The sequence below is a fragment of the Pavona decussata genome, unplaced genomic scaffold (genome assembly GCF_977016875.1).
Source record: "Pavona decussata unplaced genomic scaffold, jaPavDecu1.1 SCAFFOLD_210, whole genome shotgun sequence".
In the NCBI taxonomy this organism is placed as follows: domain Eukaryota; kingdom Metazoa; phylum Cnidaria; class Anthozoa; order Scleractinia; family Agariciidae; genus Pavona; species Pavona decussata.
In genome coordinates, this window is record NW_028145615.1 from 767,848 (window position 1) to 789,855 (window position 22,008).

The window sequence follows — 22,008 nt, forward strand, 5'->3', positions numbered from 1 at the left end:
ACATTTCGCGCCCTGTTCGCGGCGTTTCTCATAGCAACGCTTTCAAACTGCGTCAATTTCCAAAATAATAATGGCTTCTTGGGGAGAGTACGAGGTCAAATACGAAGGTTTTTGCAACTAAAATTTCTTCAAAAGGCCGTACAAACTACACTTCCACGTGACATAATGATTCCTTTAGAGAGTGCAACAGCCATATTGCCCAGAATGCCGACTGGAAGGGCCATGACTGGGGAGTTTCCATTGACAATTATGAAGCCACCAGTTGTGGACGTGAAAGCCCGCGCAAGTCCTTCGTCAGTTTCTAGCCCAATTTATCGCCTTTTGCGGAGTAGAAATCAACGGAGAAATAGCTCAGCGTCGTCTGCGCGTAGTTGTTGTAGTACCAAGCCTGACTGCAAAGAATTTGTGACCGAGAGAGTTGAAGTTTTTGACCTGAAAGAGACAGGACAACAAAGACACGAGTCATCCCTACAATGTCAAAACCAAGTGACATTAACATTACCTGACAATAAAAACAACTGTCAAGAGAAATCAGGGCATTCTGGGAGAAGTAGTTTAATCTCATCGGCTAAAGAACGGCATATCTTCTCACAGGAGCAACCGTTAGGTAAGCTGAGAACAACATTAACATTTTAATTTAATTATTTAGTTTAATTTAATAAAGTTTCAGATTTACAATCAAATCAAATGAACCGTTCAATCTGAGGTAGGCTTAAAACAGAGTACCAGACCCCTTAACAATAAGCCACCTATTATTATATCACTGAAATACAAGATTCAGCTGGCAAGATATCAGCAATCAGCCTATTTTTAAATATCAAACATTTCCCTGGAAGGCCTAAACAATTTCGGATCTTGTGTCTTATAGGGGGCCTCGATCGATGGTAACGGTCGGTATGTCGGTCGACTGATGGTCGATATCTCGGTCGATGTATCTACCAAGTATCGGTCGATTGTGGGTTGAGTAGCGGGCAAGCGTCGATCGAGCATCGGCCGCTATATTGGCGATGTATCGACCGATCATTGGATCACCTTCGGTCGAGAGATCGACCGACAGTCGGTCGCGATAGCATCGGCAGTGTGTCGGCAATACATCGGTGAACCGTCGGTCAAGTATCAGTAAAGTGTCGGTCGATGCCCATCGGCCGATACTCGGTCGACACAAAAAAGGAACGAGGATTTTGCTTTGCTCTAAATCGGTTTAACCGGGACACTACGGTTTATTACGCTGGCATGTTTTTGCACGTTCTATTGACCTAATATGGTAAAATGATGCAATAATGGAAGAATAAAATGAAATAATGACAGACTATCGACCCGCTATCTGTCGTTATTATATCAGTGGCCATCAACTGATATGTCGACCGATATAGCGGTGCGCTATGTACACGAATGTCGATCGAGATAAGGACGAAGTGTCGAAAAAACATATTGATAGAATATTGACCGATATATCGGCCGATACTATCGGCCGGTAAGCGGTGAAATATCAATGAAGTATCGGTGATGTGTCGGTGAAGTGTCGATGTGTTGCTATCTATATTGACCGACAACCACCTCGGTCGATACGACGACCGCCATAGCGGTACAACATCGACCGAGTCATCCCCAATTATCGACCGAGGCTCGACCGAGATATCGACCGTCAGTCGACCGTGAGTCGACCGACATATCGACCATTACTATCGATCGAGGCCCCCTATAAGACACAAGATCCACAATTTCCACCTTTCTAATACAACAACTTTTGTTGGAAGACTGCAATTGATTCCATTCTCTTGATTGGTTTATAACATGTAATTTAAACACTGACCATTGTTATCAAAAAATAAATAAATAAATAAATAAAAATAAGAGTTTGTTGAGATTTAGGAAGCAAAACAAATAATTATCAGGGTTGGGTTAAAATTAGTTGCAGCAAGTAGAAACCTTGAAAAGCAAGCCAATAATATTGGAAGTTGCACGTCTAAGGGTGCTTGTGCTGATGAGTAGAAAAATGTTGTTGTAAAGTAGTCAGTCACTCAGTAAAACCCTCTGTACCTTCCAGAATTGACGCCACAACTTAGTGGAGTTGACGCAGACAAAAGACAGCCATGCAATTCAACAGATCTTACAGAAGAATCAAAGCCAACTGATTCCCCCTCAACAAAGGAAACTGAGTTACAGTCTGAGAATTTTCCTGGCCTGGAAACCAAAGAAAATAAGATTTCTCAATCAGAAAACAGTGATAAAAGGAGTAGAAAGAAATCATGTAAAGCTAAGAGAACACACAAGAAAAGGAAAAATTCAATGAAAAAAAGTTTCTTTGCAAGATTTGTGGGATCTCATGTGCAGAAAAAGCAGCAAGGTAATATTTTTAAATTATAGTAGACTTTTTCCATGGCAGTTACTACATGATCTTATTTTACTAGAAAAATAAGGTCTTACAAAACATGTGTTGTGGTTTGAAATTTTTCAGACCAGTTTAATTTTTATTCTCTTTGTCGATCATGTTTACTGTAGGTAGTGTCGGTCGACACTATCGGTCCATATATCGACTGACACTCGGCCGATATATCGGTCGACACTCACTCGGTCGATATGTCGACCGCAATTCGACCGGGTGTCGGTCGATTATTGGTCTAGCAGCGGCCGACTATCGGTCGAGCATCGGCCGATATATCGACGGATGTGTGTGTCGACCGATACGTTTTTAGTCTCGTCGACACTCGGCAGATACCTTATCGATACTTTACCGATAGTCTGGCGATACCTTACCGATACTCGGTCGATACTCGACCGACCAAGTGTCAGTCGAGTCTCGGTCGATATGTCGGTCGTTAATTACCCGACAATCCACTGATGTTGTGTCGATATCTTACTTTTAAGCGTCGATATAAAAAAAGTTTTTATCAAGTTTTATAGTCGGGGGAACTTGCGGCTTGCTAGAACAAATTATTATTATTATGATGATGATGATTATTATTATTACTTTATTGGCCATTATACGACGGTAGGGCTATAGCAGGCAGGTTCTGCGTAGACACGTCTGCGTGGGCAGTCGAAATGGAAGTGAATTTTCTCGTTGTTGTAAAACACAGAGAAGGAAAAGGGAATTTGGATTTGCTTTTTCTTATATTTCAATAACTACTACCTGTTTTATTGTAGCACCACAACGCTTTTACTGTACCACCACAACGCTGCATTAGCATTGACCAAGCGCGCACAAGCACATGTCACTTTTTCGGTGTGTAATTTAACGGATATTGAGTTTCGCGTTCCAGGCTTTTGTTTTCATGTCCCTCTATTTCTCTCAGTATTTGACGTAGGTTGCTACTTTTTTTGTTAATCCAGAGAGCTTTCTTTTCCGAATTCAGGGATAGTTTAATCTTTTCCAGATGATTCTTAGTTTTTGAGTTCTGACTGAGCGTGCACATGCAATGGAATTTTTCCGGTGTGTAATTTAACGAAAATTGAGTTACGCGTCCACAAGCTTTTGCATTCATTTGCCTCTATCTCTCTCACAATTTGACCTATGCTGCTACCTTTTTTTTAAACACAGTGTTTCCTTTTCCGAATTCAGAAAAAAATTATAATTTTGCGATTTATATTCCTTGAGTTATAACCTAGCGCGCAAAAGTAATCGAATTTTTCCAGTTGAAAATTTAGCGGAAAATACATTATACGTTCACACGTGGTTGTACTCACCGGTATATATATCTGTAAATATTTGTCCTGCACTGCTCATTGTTTTTTTAATCGACAGTGTATTCGTTTCCAAATTCAGGGAAAGTTTAATCTTTTCCATACGATTTTTAGTTTTGGAGTTAAGACTGAGCGCGCACGTGCAATTGAATTTTTCCGGTGTGTAATTTACGCTACATCAAAGATAGCTCGCCGATAGTTCACTGATAGTCTACCGATGCCTCGCCGATAGTTCACCGATAGTCGACCGATAGCTTGCCGATAGGTCACCGATAGTTTACCGATAGATCACCGGCACTATCGGCCGATAAATAGGCGCTCAATAGGCCGAGTGTCAGTCGAATGTCAGCCGAGTGTCGGTCGAGTATCGGTCGATATGTCGACTGATACTGGACCGACACTAGGCTGACATTCGACCGACACTCGGCCGATATGTCAACCGAGTGTGGACCGCTACTCGGCCTACATATCGACCGAGTGTCGACCGATATATCGGCCGAGTGTCGGTCGATATATCGACCGATAGTGTCGACCGACACTACCTACAGTAAACATGATCCCTCTTTGTGTATACCATAATCAGACAAAGGGAAATAAAAATGAAAGTGGTTTGAAAATTTTAAACCAAAAAAAAAAAAATTGAACCACATTACATATACAAAGAAATAACTTTCATACCTTGCAGTGGCTTAATTGATTACTTTTGATTGTGTAGTTATTAGGAACTTTAGTATTTAAATAATTGTTCCTGAAAAGCGCCATTGGGGAGGTAACAATAAAGTATGTATGTATGTATGAAGAATTAACAAGGTAACAGTTTTATAGCAGAAATGATTTTCCTATTTTTACAACATAAAGACCTTATTTCACCAGAAAAAAAGGTCTTATTAACATACCATTTACAAGTTATCAGATATGTGTGCCTTACAGTGGTTTATCAGGTTGATACTTAGGACAGTAGTTTGTCTCGATATTTAATATTTGCATTGCAATTTTTTGATATTATTTGTTGGTTAATCTCTAAAAATAACAAAGTACATACTTCACACAATCAAGCCAGATGTGAGACATTAGCTTTTATTGTAAGTTAAATGCTGTGGAATAGTTGTGTTACACAGGAAGATTATCATAAGTTACAAAATGTTTTGTGTAACTAAGTTTAAAGCAGACCTCATTATAAGAAAATGGCAACCACTTTTAAAACATCTGGCTTGAGCCATTAGAAATCTTAAAAAGAACGCGAGCTATTTGAAAAACAAAGTTTTGTAGGAAAAGCGGTGAGCGAGTGAAGGTGTCATAATCCAATTTATGCGGGACTGTGTTGAGATATTACGCGGCAAAATTTACCCGCGATCTTGAATTACTGGCAAATTTGCATATATTTGTCTACATCGTGTTCATCGCATGTCACGGCGTTGTATGTAAAATTTTACTGTTAAACAGCGTTCCATTTTGGATTCAAGCATTGCGTAAAAGGTTGTTATGAAGAAAGCAAAACTAGAAAAGTCGCCTTGGGTGACAGTTAAGAAAAAAACGGGCCCAAAGAAGGTCGAAAAATCATTTGACGAAGCCAAAAAACATCAGCTGGCGGAGGGCGACAAGGGTTCTTGGTAAAATGAGTCAGATTTTCTATAACTGCCTCGGCAGCAGAGAAATTCGAGGACGATAAATCGGATAGTGGAGAGTCGAACATCAGTTCGGAACATGCCGGCGACAATCCAGCCACTTTCGCTGTTGTTGATCGGCTGAAAATAAGCAGCGAACCTCAGCGCGAAGCCTCGTGTACTGATAGCGTGCCTCGTGTCAACTCCGCTGGGGCTGCCAGTTTCATGTTCTGCGTCTATCTGCCGTTTTCTTCTTTGTTTTGGTTTCGCCGGTGGCTCTCTCGCGCCTTAAAGAAATCGCTTTACAATATTACAGTAACACTAAATGCTTATAGAACTCCCCAGGGAATGCTTCTTTGTGTTTGATTGGCCGGCAGCGTGAGCTCGTTGACAAGTATCTTAATGAGGTGCGAAAACTCGGAAAATGTTTCAAGGCCAAAAACACGGCTTTTGTTTTTGCGCGAATTCCCCATCTTCAAATGAATTAAAAGGGTATGTGGATTTGCCAGATTTCAACGAAATTTGGCCAAAATGGTCATCAGATATTAATGCATCAAAGCGTGTCAGGCTTTTACGAAATTCAAAATATTTTTCCTGTGACGTGTTAACATCTGACGGGACTACAAAAATTTTCTATTGTCCATCTTTCGGATGGGTTTTCTCACAAACCAATAGGAATAAAGAAAAAGCCTGACACACTTTGTTAGCCTATTATCTCCTGATTGATATTGTGCAGTCTGTTTGGTTGTGCGCCTTTACGTGAGAGTGGGTAATTCAGTTAAGTACACGTCGCTAGTATTGAGTTTGCAGGCCTCTGAGAGCTTATGTATCCAACAAAATAAAAAAAACAGTGATATTTTCGCAAACTTCAATTTATCAGCTTTACAGTGATATATAGTTTTCCATGGTTTTATCGAAAGCAGCACGCGTACGCTAGATTTCCGTGAAGGCACTCGCGAAACATGGAAGTAACCTTAACAAAAAAAATTACAGATTGGCTGCCATTTTTTTGCCAAGAATTAAGTGTTTTATTGGGTGTAAAACCACCAGGCTGCAGGCTCACAGCAGTTTTTCTGGACTTAGGGTGGAAGTTTTGAAATTACAATCTTGCATACAAGATAAACTTCGATCTCCTAACTACATCAACATTTCAACATATGATCAAAGCTAATTTTCTCATTGGTTTCCAAGCAACAACTATTATCATTAATGTTATGCAAAACATAAAATTTACAATGCAAGACTTGAGAAGCAGGAGCATATATTTATGTAAATTTTACATTTTGCGCGACTTGTTAGTACGGCCTCCACCCTTAAAATGAAGCCAGAATGTTACTGTTTTAATAGAGTGTTTTTACTTGCAGGCCAACCAGTTAATTCAATCATCTGGCTTGATTGTAATTTTTTCTTTTATGGGCATAAAAATTGGCCATCAAAGCTTTGTTTTTTCAAGCATAAAATTTATTTGAATGAGTCACATATGCTTACAGAGTTGTGGAGGGCAATTAACAAAAAAAAATTACAGATTGGCTGCCATTTGTTGCCAAGAATTAGGTGTTTTATTGGGTTAAAACCACCAGGCTGCAGGCTCACAGCAGTTTTTCTGGACTTAGGGTGGAAGTTTTGAAATTACAATCTTGCGTACAAGATAAACTTCGATCTCCTAACTACATCATCATTTCAACATATGATCAAAGTGAATTTTCTCATTGGTTTCCAAGCAACAACTATTACCATTAATGTTATGCAAAACATAAAATTTACAATGCAAGACTTGAGAAACAGGAGCTGTATTTATGAAAATTTTACATTTTGCACGACTTGTTACAGGGGCACCCAAAGGATCGTTTTGGTAAATTTTCTGTTCGGAAGCCCCTTAATCCCCTACAATTTTCTAAAAGGAATTTTCACCTCGAAGTTTCGTGATATGGGAAATTTAAGACCTGGTGTTTTCGGATTGATAAAAATGTTGTTTCGGGTACCGACAAAAGGTCAGCTAAGATTTTCAGAAAGGAAATAAGACCTAAGGTTTTCGGGAAAAGGACAAAAATGCCCTAGTAATTTCGAAAAGACTCAAGTTCCCCTAGAATGACCGAACAGATAAAAATATTATAGCCCAGCCTAAAAGGAACCTACAGAGCTTTAAAGGAGCTCCAGATAGCCTAAAATTGTGTTTCAGAGGATATGAGAGAAACCTCTCGTTGGGTGCCCCTGTTGTTAGCACTTCCACCCTTAAAATGAAGCCATAATGTTACTGTTTTAATGGAGTGTTTTTACTTGCAGGCCAACCAGTTAATTCACATGAACAGGTGAAGCCAAGAGCAAATATTCCTCAAGTGAGAGACACATCACCAAATAAGTACCTTAATATACAGAAACTGCATACTGCTTATGCTCCGAAGAAAAATGACAACAAGACAAAGAATGCCATTCTTTTACCACAAGTCTCTAATGCTAATTTAACTAAAGACAATACAGGAAGTTGCACATCTTCCCCAAGGAAACAAGAACTAGAACTAGAAAATGCACTGATTTCTCCACGTACGTCATCACCACGGAAATTACTGAACTCAGATGATGACAAAGTGAAGAAAATCTTTTTATCAGAGACACATTCTGGGATGGTTGCTGGAATACCATGTGCCCCACCTAGCACCCCTACAGTTGGTAAGTGACTGCTTTTACCCTCACTAAGACTCTTTACTCCCACAAGGCAATGAGTTTTCAATTTGTGTTCTAGCTGGGCTAAGGTGATCCAAGTCATGCTGAACAGTTGAGGCAGCAAACTGCCACTCAAAACTTCCAGTCAGAACTTATTTATTTATTTTTAAATTCCAGTACTATTCTACTAACAATCATGAAAGAATTAGAAGGAAACAAATAAGCAAAAAAAAAAGTTGGATATTACATAAAAGGTGCCTGAATTAAACATTATTCAAGTACTGAGTACTCAGTAAAAAAAAAAAAAACTTTCATACCAAGTTTCAGTAGTGTTTATAAATACAAAACCACTTTTGGTTCAAAGAATAATATTGGGAGTTTCACAGAATCGAGGGTTCGAATAATTGAGATTAGTAATTTCCACAGTAATATACCATGAGTTTGACAGCATGCAGGCCATTTATGAAACAATCATATTAAATCAATTTAAGTCTCAAATAAAGACTAAACACACCAAAGCATGTCATGCATAAATACTAGAACATTGACTCCACAGACAAAATAATCATTTAATACATTTCAATCATGCCCTTACCAGGCAAATATTTATCAGAGTACATACAGTTCCAGAAAGTATCTATGCCCACACCAAGGGGATTTATGCTATAAAGACCCCCCCCCCCCCCCTTCCTCATATAGGTAGTGGGATGGGAAGGGAGATGGTTATTGTCTGCAACTGTGGAACTACACATTCATGTAACATTTCAATGTAAAGTTGTAGTTTCATTGCTTAGTCTTTATTTGAGACTTAAATTGATTTAATATGATTGTTTTATAAATGGCCTGCATGTTGTCAAACTCATGGTATATTACTGTTTGCCTTAAACTTTTAAGAAGCAATTTACCACGAATCTACATCAATTGATGATGCATTGTACCTGCTTCTTCCCTGAAGTTTCTATAATTTTGAAGACAGCGTTGATGACCTAAAGAAATTTTTTAAAAAAGGTGTTATTATAACTGCCGAAAAACCCACTGAACGTTCCCCACCTTTGACTAAGATTTGGCATGAAATGCACATACCTCGTTGTTTAACCAGCCAGCAGTAAAACCGGACTTGTAACGTCTCAGGACTGCTGCACCTTCTTCTGAGACAGTACACTGCAGGGTTTTAAAGTCCCATGTTGTTATACCGACGAACTCTTCAATTTCCTCCTCTAGGTCGGCGTGCCTCTTTAAATCCCAAATTGAATCCACCTGGTGGGATATGCGACTTTATGCAATCAATGCAGTGAAATTGCAATTGCATGAAGTGCTTAGTAAACAGCATTTAAGGAACATGATCTTTCTTTGCAGTGTATGGCTGCTGTACTCTAACGCTGTCGGTCACTTGGGATTAACATAACGTCACTCGTTAAAATTCACGGGAATGTAAAGTGTTAAAGCTTTGGGGGCACTGGAATAACTTAGAAATGTAAGACCTAGATGAACTTTTCAGATGAAGTACACGTCAGTCTCTCAGAGTCGAACGCAAGTTACTGGTCATGAAGATTTCCCAGTAAGGGAAGCCGCTATTTGCAAAGATTGCGTTTGCTGAAACTTGCAACGCAACGCAACTCTTCTTCGTGGGAAAAAGTGGCGGACAAAGAGGGGATATTTCAGGCCCATTCTTTTACTGACAAAACTTGGATTGCAATGGCGTTACGTTGCGATTTATACTGACAGGAGAACTAGCTTAAATAAGGGTGTCTTCACTTTGAGTGCATAATAAACGTTTGTTGAAGGCCAGAACTATATTTACGCCACCAGTTTACACCTTACCTTTGCTCTACAGAGGCAGTTCTTCCTGAACTCTGCATATTTTTGCGGAGAATCAACCATATATTTTATAATGAAGGACTAAATTTCCATCGTGGTTGAACTTCGTTAGTCTGCCAACGTAGAATTTGTTTGGGAAATATACTGCCACCCACTTCTCCAGTTCCATTTCACAGTCCTATAAAAATCAAACATCCAAGCGATTCATGAAACTCAAGAAATTTTATCAACTTGAAAGATGTTTTCAATAGTTTATGTTGGAGAATAGCAGAGGTTTCCTTAAACTAAGAGTTTTTGCCGACAGTCACAGGTAGTACATTAACGGCAAATGATACACTTCTAATAATGGTAAAAAAAAGCATACTAAATTATGTCCCATTACAGGGTACGAGTACTATTATAGGTGCCTTGTGTGAAAGGAAAAAGAAGTAGCCACTGATGGTCCAGCCATCCAATCACAAAGGTTGATTTGAGTCATATAACAATCGATTCCGGAATCTTTTCAAGTTACCTTTCTTGCTTGTTTTGCAGAAGAATAAAATGATTATAATATTAATGAATAACAATAACCTTGTAAATTCTGTATTTTTAAATACAAAATATGTTATTTTGTCAGATGAATTAAAGAAAGTGGAATATATACCTTCTCTGACGGATGTCAAGGTAATGCAGCACTTGTAGGCTACTTTGTTAGAACGCTGTGTGGATTTATTCTATACACTGTTAAGTATTGCCGCTTTGACTGTTACTACCAATATTGTATTTTACAGTTACAATGCCTTTTACTTGCAGAGTCAAAGAGCAGTGAAAACAAGGCTTGTTAACTTAGGTAAGCTGCATGATAGAAGTTCACATTTTGTAACACATTAGAGTAAAATAAACTATAAACACCTACCTGTATAAAGCAGCTGGACACTTAAAGTGAAGCCCTGCCAGTTGGATTAAGGTACTTCTACTAGCAACAGAGACGATAACAGAGCAATAGTAGGTTTCATTGAGATTTTGAACAGGCAGGGAAGAGATTAGTGCACCTGGATAAGAGAGTAGACTTGGGTTAATGTGATTTTGCAGAAAAAGTTGGTTGAGTTGTTGGGTAACTGGGAAAGTCGTGTTTACAGATGGTCAATTTGCCTGGTTCCTGACCCTTAATGAAACTCCTGGCATCCAAAACAACAGGAAAGTTGGTCTCCTTGGACAGCTGACTGTGCAGAGAGGTCTAAAATATTACCACAGTGATACAACAGAAAATTAAAAAGAGGTGGTCGCTCATGAAATTTGGTTTCCAACTGAAGGAAATAATATGATGGCTGATAAACCGAAGCTCTTAAATTACTATGAGACTTAAGTGTTATCAGTAATTGATTCATTTTGTTTTATACATATTGAATTGATAGGAAATAAAATGAGGGCTGAGGAACAGAGAAAGAAAGAGAAGGTTTTAAAAGAAGAACAAAAAAGAGCTTATGGTGCAATTTTACAGCTTAAGCAAAGACAGAGAGCAGAGGTAATGATTATATGATAATTTGTGTTTTGTAGGTCCATTCACATCGCATCACCAGCTATTAGATACATCTCTGACCAAAACATTCTGAAAACTAATTTAAAGAGTTGTTTTTCTACAGATTTATGCTTTGAACAAAGTCATGACTGAACTGGAAAATGAGAACTTTAGGAAATTCATGGAAGAAAACTCAGCAGAGAGCCTTCCTGTGTGAACAGACACTACGTTATTAATAACTATTTTTCTCAAGCTTTAAATAACATCGTCCATTCCTTTTGATCCATAGACTCTTAGGAAACTTTTGCTTGTTTTAACAATATGTACAGAAAAATTGTTGTAATATTAAAAATAAAATTGCTTTACTTGTAGGTTAATATTAAGATGTAAAGATTAGTTAAATTATCATAAAATTACATTATTAAAAAGCCTTTGGACTAAGAAGTCAGCTTAGTGTTGTGTGCTGGTGTTATCACAACACTTTTGTTGACTGTTGTTGCAACCTTGATCACAGAAATCATTTTCTTTGTAGGTATCTTTGAATCATTACCTTTGCCAACAAGAAAACCAATTTCCAAGACCTACTGGCTACCCTAAAATAAAATTCCATGACAATCTCACTGTGAGGTAGAATTTAGAATTTCTCAGACTTGATACAGAACTCCCTGACTTTTCACTGAAAAGAAAAATCTGTTTTTCCCTGACTTTGGCAACCTGCTGTCTCCAAATTGGAATCCAGCAGTCAATGAATTTAATTACGGTATGTTCTACAGTTTTCCTATCCACATTGACCTCGATGGTGTCAAAAGTATGATGTAACTGGTACTCCGTCCAACAGCAATGGCCACCATTTAGTCAGCTGTAGTGACTGAATCTTAACATTATCATTTTACTAAGTGGATGTATAAATGTGCAGTGCCATAAAGTTCATTACTAATATGTGAAAAATGTATTAATGTAGGTCTATTGTTATTTAAACATCACTTAGTTATTTATATATCGTACGTAAGGTATACAAAACAATAATGCACTGGATACTTTTCAAGAAAAAAAGGAACTAGATGAAGCTAATGTACGTGACTGTATGAAAAATGAAGATTGAACTATTTTAACAATGTATTATAATTATTTAAAAAAAAGTAGCAGGAAAAATAAACACCCACTCACTGTCTTTCGTACCTTAGGTCACTTTAGAATTGAAAGTAAAATAATGTTTTAAACTGGTTGCACATTGTCTTAATCTCTGAGGGTATTCATCTCAATAATTATTTCACTCAGGGTAGGCAAGTGTGATGGCATGAGAGCATAAATCTCTTAATGCCAAATTTCTTCTTTTCGCATGTCATCCACAATTTATTAAAAAAAAAAACAAACATGACTGCTGACATCCAGCCATTTTTCAAGGTGATGTGGGTAATTCTTTTTAATTAGAAAGTTATCTCTCACATCTGCAAAAACTATAAAACTAAGGCAAATATTCATGGTATTTTCCCTCATCCTTTCCCTCCCCCCCCCTCCCCACCCCCCAGGCTGCCCGGGGAGTAGGGCATTTTACACAAAAGGCCTTCAACATGCCCAAGAGGGTGGAGGATTTGAACTTTACCTGGTTGGGGTGGGGAATACATGTGGTTCCTGATCCATGGTTGAGTTCAAGGGGAAAATTGTCACTTTTATGAGTGATTGGTTCACCAAAAAGTCTGTATATATAGAAAACCTGATTTCATGTGAATGAACCAATTTCCAAATAGTGCACCGTAAACTGCCGCTTATACAACTTTGTAAGGGGTTTTAGATGGGCTTATAAACGGAGGGGCTTATGTCCGAGGGGTCTTATGACCAGAATAAAAAAACCATTTCGGAACGAGCTATAGCAGTGTTGATCGAAATAAGTTTTTCATTTTACTGGTTTTTAATTAAGCTTTAAAATGTCATAATAAATCGAAGTCATTCAATATTTGGAACAAAATCACAAGTATTTTACAATCAAGTTAAAGGGTAGTTGCATTAAAGACTAGGTTATAAAACTTAGGGAGTTATAAACTTATTGTTCCACAATAATTTTCTGTTTGAAGTAGTACAGGGTTTGGTGTAAGTGCTTAAATATACAGCTATTTCAGTTAACGTTGTCGGATTAAAATCAAGCTAAAAGACAAGACCGCAATGTTTTGTGGGACTATTTTTTATGAATAATTTCATCAAAATCATCCCTGCACGTGCAGGTCATTGTACTGCTAATTACAACCTATTGTTTTCTCCAAGCGTGACTGATTTTGATGAATTTATTCATAAAAATCCCACGTAAACTTTCGGTCTTGTCTTTTAGCTTCATGCTTTGAACCGACAACGTTAGTTGAAATGACTGTATCACTAAAAACAAGGAAAGCTAGATAGAGGGGGGCTTATATCCGGCTTATAATCGGATGTATTTTTTGGTTTACAGGTAGATGGGCCTATAAACGTGGAAGGAGGGGGGGGGGGGGGGGCTTATAAGCGGCAGTTTACGGTATACAAAAATTGGAACATTCTTTTTTCGAGAGGGGCATTTGGTCCTCAAATTCAGTGTTAGGGTAGGGCATTTGAATGGGCTTTTTGGTCCTGTGGAGCAGTCATTTCAACAAGCCAATTTTCAAATTAAAGTTCAAATGCCCAGAGGGATCTTGAAGTTTGGAATTGATTGGTGCATAATTTTACAGCCAAATTACACAGTTTACTGCAACTCATACTACCATCTGCTCTTGTCACATAATCTTAATTTGTGCAGGCTTTAAACTCTGACAGCATAGTTTAATTGAAAATGGCTGGATGCTATGACTACGTCAAAATAAAATACTTCATACTAACTTATGCAAATGTTCTTTTTTACCAAAAGTAAAAAGTGTAGCTTCTGGTTGTGAATTTTTATCACATCCAGTACGTGCAAAGCTGACCTCAATTTTATTTGAATACTAAAGCTGCGCATGCTCAATTTGGTGTCACACGGCTGGTGGCAGAACGGCAAGCTTAAGAACCAATCAGATTGAAGAATTTTGTTGCTAATTTTGTTTAGGATCACAGCAATCAGAACAAGATGAAGCTAATTAATCACAGGCTTAAAATATTGGCCTGGATATTCATTACAAAATCAGTCTCTTCCTCCTCTCTATTAAAAACAGGGTAGTAATTGCTGACATATAACTCGATATTTCATTCGCTTACCTTATAACCATCCTTGCCAAAACAATAATTGTCATGTACGTATGGTTTCCCGTTTTATATTCCCGGGTAAATTTAGCGGTTGTAGCACATATTTCTAACGAGGCCTTTCATTGGACAATGACAAGCTTGCAGGCCTGGTCAAGGCTCGGTCAAGTCACAGTATTGTAAACCAATCAGAGAAGTCGACTTTTAAAACTTGCTCCTTGAAGCCTCGCTTGTGTGAAGTTTCCTACCAACGCCCCTGCAGTAGCCGGACATAACCAAAATATCACTCGCTTAAAATTGGTATTTAAGGAAATCCTACGCTTTAAAACCGATTTTGGTACGGTTGTGGTGCATGAACGACCTTTAAATTCAATTCAGGGTAAGTAGATCTTTTCTCTTGGCTGTAAACATTCTCTGTAGTTTGTACTTCGAAATGTGCCGTCCTCCATTCTGATTACCAGAGGTAGCTCACGAAAGAAGCGATTTTGCAAGCAGTTGTATACAACTTGCAGCATTAGCTTTTCGTGATCATATTTTTCTGTCTTTGTGTCAGAGATCAAATAAGAGAATCCACCACAATCAACTACAGGCGCGAAAAGATCTAGAGTATTGCATGTTTAGATGCTTATATTGTTATAACAGATCATGTAACCTTATAGATCTTAAGTTAAAGAATAACTCTTTGGAATGCTTCGAGTTGGCTCGTCACATTTTTCTAAAATTTAAACCTCATAGTGACATGCCTGCGAATTGTTTGGCTTTCATCCCAGTTCAATGCTAAGGTCCATATCCCCACTTCAACGATCTGTTTGCTCAAGTTTCCTGTATGACAAAATAATTAATGATAATAAAAACAGGTGATATAATTATGATATTTACTTCCACGTGTAAAAACTTAACTGTAAGCCAGGGACCCAGTACTGACCTATAGGCTTTCTGTAGCCTTAAATCCCATTTATTCAGCATTAGCTTTTTCGGTCCCAGCAGAAAAAGGCTACTCTGTTTGTACTCAGCAAATGTAAATAATATTCATTTGGTAGTGCCTCAAGCAGGGGTACACGTAAATGGGTATAATTTTTTCTAATGATTGTAAAAATGTGTTTCCATCTGCCTTTCATTGCATCATTGGATTCATTTTAGTAAATCCCATGCTGAAAGCCATTAAATGTCTTCAACAATACCGCCTGTGGGAGCTTATATAATTCCAGACGTTATGAAGGGTGTCTTATTAGCGAGGGAGACTTGTTTCGTGTCTTAATTTTGAAAATTTAGGACCAATAAAAAATGACTGCAACTTATCTGGACAATACAAGTGCAATGAATTCAATGCTAGAGTTAATGGATGTTGGCATTTACTGTAAGATGCTAACCGCAATGAATTTTGCCTTTCATTCAGTGGTTTTCATAACACATCAAGATGCAAACCATAAAGTGTGTGGTGGTTGGAGACGGAGCTGTAGGAAAAACCTGTTTACTGATATCTTACACGACAAATAAATTTCCAAGTGAATATGTACCGACCGTAAGTGAAGATTTTACCCTTTAAGCTTAATGATCGGCATCAAATTTCTCCTTGTAATATCAATGCTTATTCAATCCCTGAGATCATGTGAATTAAGGATATGATCATCCAAGGTGAATTTTCTTGATATTTTATAACTTCTCCTCAGTACTTTTGTAAGAAAAGATATGGGGACAAGATAGGAGAATTTGTTCTTTGATGTTAGGTATGTTAGACTCAGTTTGAACATATGGCCAATATTACCATTTACTGTAATTTTTTTTTCCATTATGTTCTCGTGCTCGTCTTGTCCCGCCTTGACTAGCTTTGGGGCTATTTGTGGGACAAGCCCTTTATATAATCTGAATCTGTAAATAAATAAATTGTTGTAAATTGTTATTGTAGGTGGTTGATTTGTTGTTTAAGGGAATATATTAGGGTGGTACTACATATAGTTCCGAGTTACATTAGGATAAACCAATAGAACAACAATATAGACATGTTACAGAACAACAACACAGTAGAACAGAACAACAGACTTGGCAATACAATAGCTCTTTAGAGCATCACCCATAAAAGTTTTTCCTTTTTTTAAATATGCCAGGGTCCGAAATTGCGCTTTCCTGGTCGCCAATGCGACTAAAAATTTTGCACTGGCAACCAGAATTTCACAACTAGTCGCCAGCGGGCGATTAACTATTTCATGCCACGATCATTATACAAACAATAACTTTGATTTTCAGCCAAATCGATAAAAATAAAATTCAAAGCCGCCCGCCAATTGGTCACTTAGTTTTTACCTTTCCACTGCTTTTGAAGTATAAAACCGATTCTCCTGTTATTATAAATCTATCACAACGCTTCACAGCTCGAGCAGTGCGAAGCTTCGCCGCCATGTTTTTTGAACGAGAAATGCTGCACGGTTGTGGCCTGGTGCGAACAACATGGCGATCCGTCGATCGTCTTGACAGAACGCGAAAGGAAAGATCGTTTACGGCTTTGAACATAGAGCAAAGAACCAACCGGCAGTTTTTTAATCGGGTACATTTCTTCTCCAAAAGTTAGAGACAAGAGAAGGTATAAACATTTAGCAGTCTTATGAAACTGCGTATATAGCCGGCATTCGATTCGTTCATCGTGGTTTTTCAGTGGTAGGTGTATAAATCGCCATTGCGGCCCCAAACGCAAACGCATTCTCTTCGTTCTGATTCTTAAGAGTAAAATTGGCGACCAGAATTTTCCATCTGGCAACCCAAAATTTTGGTTTGTGTTTCACTGCGAAGGAAAAATTTTATTGACACTTTTTTTTCTGCTTTTTGGCGACCACATTTTTCCATATGGCGACTGAAAAAAAAATTTCAGTCGCCACTTGGCGCCTGCCTAAAAAAGTTAATTTCGGACACTGTATGCGCTAGTCTAGCTGTCTGTACCGGGCTGCACAACTGCTACTAATTACGTCCTTGGTCTATTTGAGTCTTCAAGGGTTAAATTACTGACCATCAAAGCTAAGTTACCTTCTTTTCTTCCCTCCAGGTGTTTGACAACTATGCAGTGACAGTTATGATTGGAGGGGAACCTTTCACACTAGGATTGTTTGATACAGCAGGTACGTTTCACCTTACTGTGTGATAACGTGGTTTGCAATTGAGAGCAATGAGTTTGTGCAGTATTTTTGTGTGACATTCTTTATAAACAGCACACAGGCTAGATGTTCAAAGCAGCTGAGTATTAAACATTGTGTCTAGAGGTAGTCATTTTGCCCTTTTTCGGGCCTTTACTGAAACCCATGGACTACCAACGTGATGACAACCGTGCAAATTGTAATTAAATGCAGTTACACATAAGCAAAGTCGTGTGCTGGCAGGGCAGGCTAAGTATGAATAGACATCAAACCCTCCCTCTAAAAAGTCGTCATACCAACAAATGAAGCAAATAAAAGGTAGAATTTTCTCTAAATTTATTGGCAAGTACAGATTTGATATGTTGTAGTTGAAAAGGGGGAAAAGAAATATTTCAGAGGCACTTTGATCAATTTACAACAGTGCATCAATAGTAATTTATAGTTTCCTTCAGTTCACATTGATGGAATCAAATTACCGGTGTTAAAGTCCCCCTTATCCAGTATATAGTTTGTTATCTACTTTATTTTTTGTTTCCCTTGCAGGTCAAGAAGATTATGACAGACTGAGACCACTTTCATATCCTCAGACAGATGTGTTTCTTGTGTGTTTTTCTGTAGTGTCACCTTCTTCCTTTGAAAATGTGAAAGAAAAGGTAAGGTTCTTGTTGCTTTAGTTCCAACAGTGTGCAGCCAACCAAATAGTTGCTGGGCTTATACTTTGGCAATGGAGGTGGAACAAAGGCATTTTAAGGATCAGAGTGTTTATGTTTCTGAGGAAAGATAGAGAAAGGAAAGAAGAGGATACAGCATTTTGACCTCGCTCAATTTCGGTTGCTGTTTTAACCTAAGCAGTCTTTAATAATGTCCACCTCCCACCTAACTCCTTACAGTCAATGTGGTTCCAAAACATTTAAATACCTTCTTTTGGGGAATTCATTGGCAATCCTGAGGGGGTGAGGGAAGTTGTATAGCTAAATTAGAATGGGGGTATGGATATTTTCTGGAACAACACAATGCAATTTTGGTTGATCAACTTTACCAAAAACATCCTAGTACTCATTTCTCTTCCCTTTGAATCAGGTCAAAACTTATTGTGAAACCTAACCTAATATTGGCCCCCAAACAGCTTCAAGATGACACATAATTTGAAGCCTTTCACTGGTATATGACTTTCCTTTTGTTCAAGTCCTTTTCATTCAGTTTTAATGCCAGTATTTCACCTAATCGTTGTTTGGTTTTAATTTCAGTGGGTTCCAGAAATCACCCACCACTGTCCAAAGACTCCATTTTTACTCGTCGGTACCCAAGTTGATTTGAGGGATGATGCTGGAACAATAGAAAAACTTACCAAGAACAAACAGAAACCCATACCTGTTGAGAATGCAGAGAAGTTAGCTCGTGAGCTTAAAGGTGTTAAGTATGTGGAGTGCTCAGCCCTGACACAAAAAGGCTTGAAAAATGTCTTTGATGAGGCAATCTTGGCTGCGCTGGAACCACCAGAACCACCAAAGAAGAGGATATGTTTATTGCTCTGAGGATAAAAAGAAAAATTTCAAGTGAGGATTCGTTTGCTGTCTAGACTCAAATGTGAAGGTTTTGGATTGCGCCAGAATGGTTATGTCTGGTTTGTCATCCCAGTGAAAATTTGCTGCCATTACGGCTACTGCACCTTTCAATAACATGAAAACTCTAAACTTCAATACCCAGCTATTGATTTGTGTGTTTACAGTGTACTGCTGTCAATCATAATCATGGCAATGGACTGTAAAATACAGAGACTGATAAAGTGGATCGATATCCACCAATCGCAACGTGTTAATGTGACCCCTTTTGACTCTGTTGAGTCAGACTCCCTTGTTTTCTAAGGGGTCTGCTGCAATGATTGACAGCAGTGAAAAAGGTAACGATTTGCTGAATTTTGAACTGCAGAGTCTGCATTTTATTGAAAGGTGTTGTAATTTCCATTTGGTAATGTTTTCCAATAGGTGTAAACGAGATTTTACAGAAGTTTTATCTAAGCCTTTTTAACATAACAATAACAACTACAGACTACTTTTGAAGTGGTGAGATCAGTGGGATTCTTTTCCTGTGAACTATTTTAGTGCTCTTCTGTCTGACTGGGAAGAAAATGTAGTAAACGTAATGATATTAGTATGCAGTGCTTTCAATAAGACTTGGCACCTGCCAGAACTCTGGCTTGTATTCCTGTGCAAACATATTATATTAGGCTGATAAACTTTGTTAAGCAAATCCATTGTGACTGTAAAGAACTCTTTGTAGTTCTAAATGTACTTTTTTACTCAAAATGTTGAAAACAGTAACTGAGCTTTGCAGTTGATCCCATAATTATATTTCCCCTGTGACAGATTGTACTCTAGAGAATACATCTTCTTATTGAAAGCACTGTTATGATCCATGAATATAAAAATATTATATATCTGTGCTTAAGCAGAAAAGTACCAGGATCTACATTAATTTGCTTGTCTCTTATTATTGACTTAAATATTTGGCAAAGTGCATAACACTAATTATCACTTTGGCTACAACATTTGTACATATATTTTCCACCTAGTGGTTCACTTCTGTTGATGCTCCAAATAATACATAGACTTTAGGTTAAGGTTTGACTTTGTATTATTGAGTGCTCAAGAAATGAGACCGATCTTTTGGAAGCGAGGATAAGTATATAATGGCAAGAGAGAATTATGAATGGTTACAGTAATGCTAAACTTGTTTTTGGTTCATCTTGGTGGAGGGGTGGAGGCATTATTTCATGAAACCAGTCTCATTCATGACACTTCACATTGGTTTCCTTAGCAATCCTTACTTCTGACTGCACAAAAACACTTGTTCAGAAAAATCAATTCAGAGTTACTCTAGATATATGCAAGTATACTGGACTCCACAGGCCCAAGATTGGTAATGCTGAGGTTGCCATGATATTGCAGTGTATGGATTTATCTGTGTGGTGGGATAAATTGAACGAGTGGAACAAAATCAAGGTTTTAAGTAGCTATTAATTTAATATTGTATCAAGTTGGGCCGAGTTGCACAACTTGCAAGGATTTAATTAACTTTAAAAGTACAAAACTTTCTTGGGTCTAAACTGTATCTATAGCAAAATTTACTTGGTTATGTCGCATATATTATTTTACTCTAAAATCCAGGAAGGTGTCCACACCATATTGGCTATGATTTAATACCATCTGTAGAGATTCAAAACTGTACCAGCTTGTGAAGCAGGTACTGACATGCAGTCCAAACTACAGGTACAGTGTAAACTGAAGATGTATTTGCAGATTTCAGTACAGGTCTAATTTTGATCTCATCTGCTACATTGTGGAGATAGCCTTAAACCAGTGGAAATTGTACAAAATTTAAAAGATTTGGCTCTTTCTAAACAACAAAGGATGAAATTAGTCTGGGAAATAAATTGGTTGAAATAGGACAAATATCATGCAGGAATAGATAAAAAAAAAGAGGTTGTTACTTTTACAAGTCTTGGATTGCCAAGAAGTAGCTTTATTGAAAACCTTGGCCTCTTGTACATTGATAGAAGATACCAAAAACAAACAATAGAACTCAATAAGAATGCTTTGACAAGTTTCATTGTACCAATCCAAAATTTGTGAACATTTTTAGGTACTTAAAAATATCTAAAAATTAACTAAGTACAGAGAGAGTGGAAGACAAATTAATATTTGTGCAAACTAAGTTTTTCTGACACTGTCGATTTGTTTGCATTTGTGTTAGTGTAGTTTTGAGCTCTCGTTATTTGATGGGTATGTAAGAACTAAAAAAAAAAAGTGTTCATGGTTTTATTACTGGGACAATAAGTTTAATAAGTAAACAATTTATCAATAGCAGCAAAATATTATATAAATTTTTAAACATAGGCAATATTTTACACTAACTTTTGTATGTAGTAATGTAGTAGATTTAAAAAAGAGTACAGATTTGATGTGATAGTATGTTTTGAAAATTGTATGCAAAAATTTATCAAAGAACTTGGTACATTAAAAGGAACTTGTTTTAAAGTGAAGAGTGTTCTAAAAATATGTTGATAAAAAGCTGGTTAGCTGGGTATATATTCCAATTCAATGTTGAGGGTATTGCTTTGCATACCTGTGGCTGGTTTTGCTTTACTGCGTGCGTTCTGTGAGTGATAAGCAAAAGTCACACCACTTTCTCAACAATGAGCAGCAAAACCAATAATATTATTGCTTTACACAATAATTGTGATGACTTGTTGGCAGGCATTTTCTTGGTCTGTACAAGTATTTGCTTCAACTTCTGATTGGCTAATTGTGTTGCTAATACGTTTGTTGTGATTGGCCAGAGTTTTGTAATATTACTTTGGTTTTGGTTTTATGACACTCAATTGAAAACCATTCTACTGTTGGGACTAACTTAAAAGAAAAATAGAAAAACTCTGTCCTTT

General features: G+C 37.6%; 3 protein-coding genes across 8 annotated transcripts; 2 read left to right on the top strand and 1 right to left on the bottom strand.

The window, feature by feature from the left end:
• The first annotated feature begins 162 nt into the window (after positions 1-162).
• On the top strand, positions 163-12,489 carry LOC146460604 (uncharacterized). Its single transcript, XM_085088081.1, has 7 exons — positions 163-607; positions 2,048-2,347; positions 7,572-7,955; positions 10,384-10,430; positions 10,560-10,596; positions 11,162-11,271; positions 11,390-12,489. Exons 1-7 carry the CDS (start codon positions 166-168, stop codon positions 11,480-11,482), a joined length of 1,413 nt encoding a protein of 470 aa, XP_084944207.1. The 5' UTR covers positions 163-165; the 3' UTR covers positions 11,483-12,489.
• Positions 309-10,375, bottom strand: LOC146460605 (uncharacterized). Of its 6 annotated transcripts, none has more exons than XM_085088096.1 (4): positions 9,771-10,375; positions 9,033-9,206; positions 8,888-8,935; positions 2,052-2,184 (listed from the first exon to the last, which is right to left on the bottom strand). In XM_085088096.1, exons 1-4 carry the CDS (start codon positions 9,828-9,830, stop codon positions 2,161-2,163), a joined length of 306 nt encoding a protein of 101 aa, XP_084944222.1. In that variant the 5' UTR covers positions 9,831-10,375; the 3' UTR covers positions 2,052-2,160. The 6 variants fall into 6 exon arrangements, with proteins under 6 accessions (XP_084944224.1, XP_084944226.1, XP_084944222.1 ...); XM_085088095.1 differs by lacking the exon at positions 2,052-2,184 and adding an exon at positions 7,949-8,074; XM_085088098.1 differs by lacking the exons at positions 2,052-2,184; positions 8,888-8,935 and adding an exon at positions 309-432 and having other exon boundaries at positions 9,000-9,206.
• A 2,195-nt stretch (positions 12,490-14,684) lies between the features above and the next one.
• On the top strand, positions 14,685-21,609 carry LOC146460606 (cell division control protein 42 homolog). The gene is made up of 5 exons (XM_085088093.1): positions 14,685-14,824; positions 15,842-15,967; positions 17,480-17,552; positions 18,111-18,220; positions 18,815-21,609. The coding sequence occupies exons 2-5, from the start codon at positions 15,863-15,865 to the stop codon at positions 19,100-19,102; spliced, it is 576 nt and encodes a 191-aa protein (XP_084944219.1). The 5' UTR covers positions 14,685-14,824; positions 15,842-15,862; the 3' UTR covers positions 19,103-21,609.
• Positions 21,610-22,008: the final 399 nt, after the last annotated feature.

Excerpts from the sequence above, each read along its gene's own strand:
- LOC146460604 (XM_085088081.1), top strand. The coding sequence starts at position 166 with ATGATTCCTTTAGAGAGTGCAACAGCCATATTGCCCAGAATGCCGACT. Across the intron at positions 2,348-7,571 it reads TGTGCAGAAAAAGCAGCAAG|GCCAACCAGTTAATTCACAT; the intron begins GTAATATTTTTA and ends TTTTACTTGCAG. Across the intron at positions 10,597-11,161 it reads AACAAGGCTTGTTAACTTAG|GAAATAAAATGAGGGCTGAG; the intron begins GTAAGCTGCATG and ends TTGAATTGATAG.
- LOC146460606 (XM_085088093.1), top strand. The coding sequence starts at position 15,863 with ATGCAAACCATAAAGTGTGTGGTGGTTGGAGACGGAGCTGTAGGAAAA. Across the intron at positions 15,968-17,479 it reads CAAGTGAATATGTACCGACC|GTGTTTGACAACTATGCAGT; the intron begins GTAAGTGAAGAT and ends TCTTCCCTCCAG. Across the intron at positions 17,553-18,110 it reads AGGATTGTTTGATACAGCAG|GTCAAGAAGATTATGACAGA; the intron begins GTACGTTTCACC and ends TTTCCCTTGCAG.
- LOC146460605 (XM_085088095.1), bottom strand. The coding sequence starts at position 9,830 with ATGGTTGATTCTCCGCAAAAATATGCAGAGTTCAGGAAGAACTGCCTC. Across the intron at positions 9,207-9,770 it reads ACTGCCTCTGTAGAGCAAAG|GTGGATTCAATTTGGGATTT; the intron begins GTAAGGTGTAAA and ends ATATCCCACCAG. Across the intron at positions 8,075-8,887 it reads AAACTTCAGGGAAGAAGCAG|TTTGCTGCCTCAACTGTTCA; the intron begins GTACAATGCATC and ends TTTGAGTGGCAG.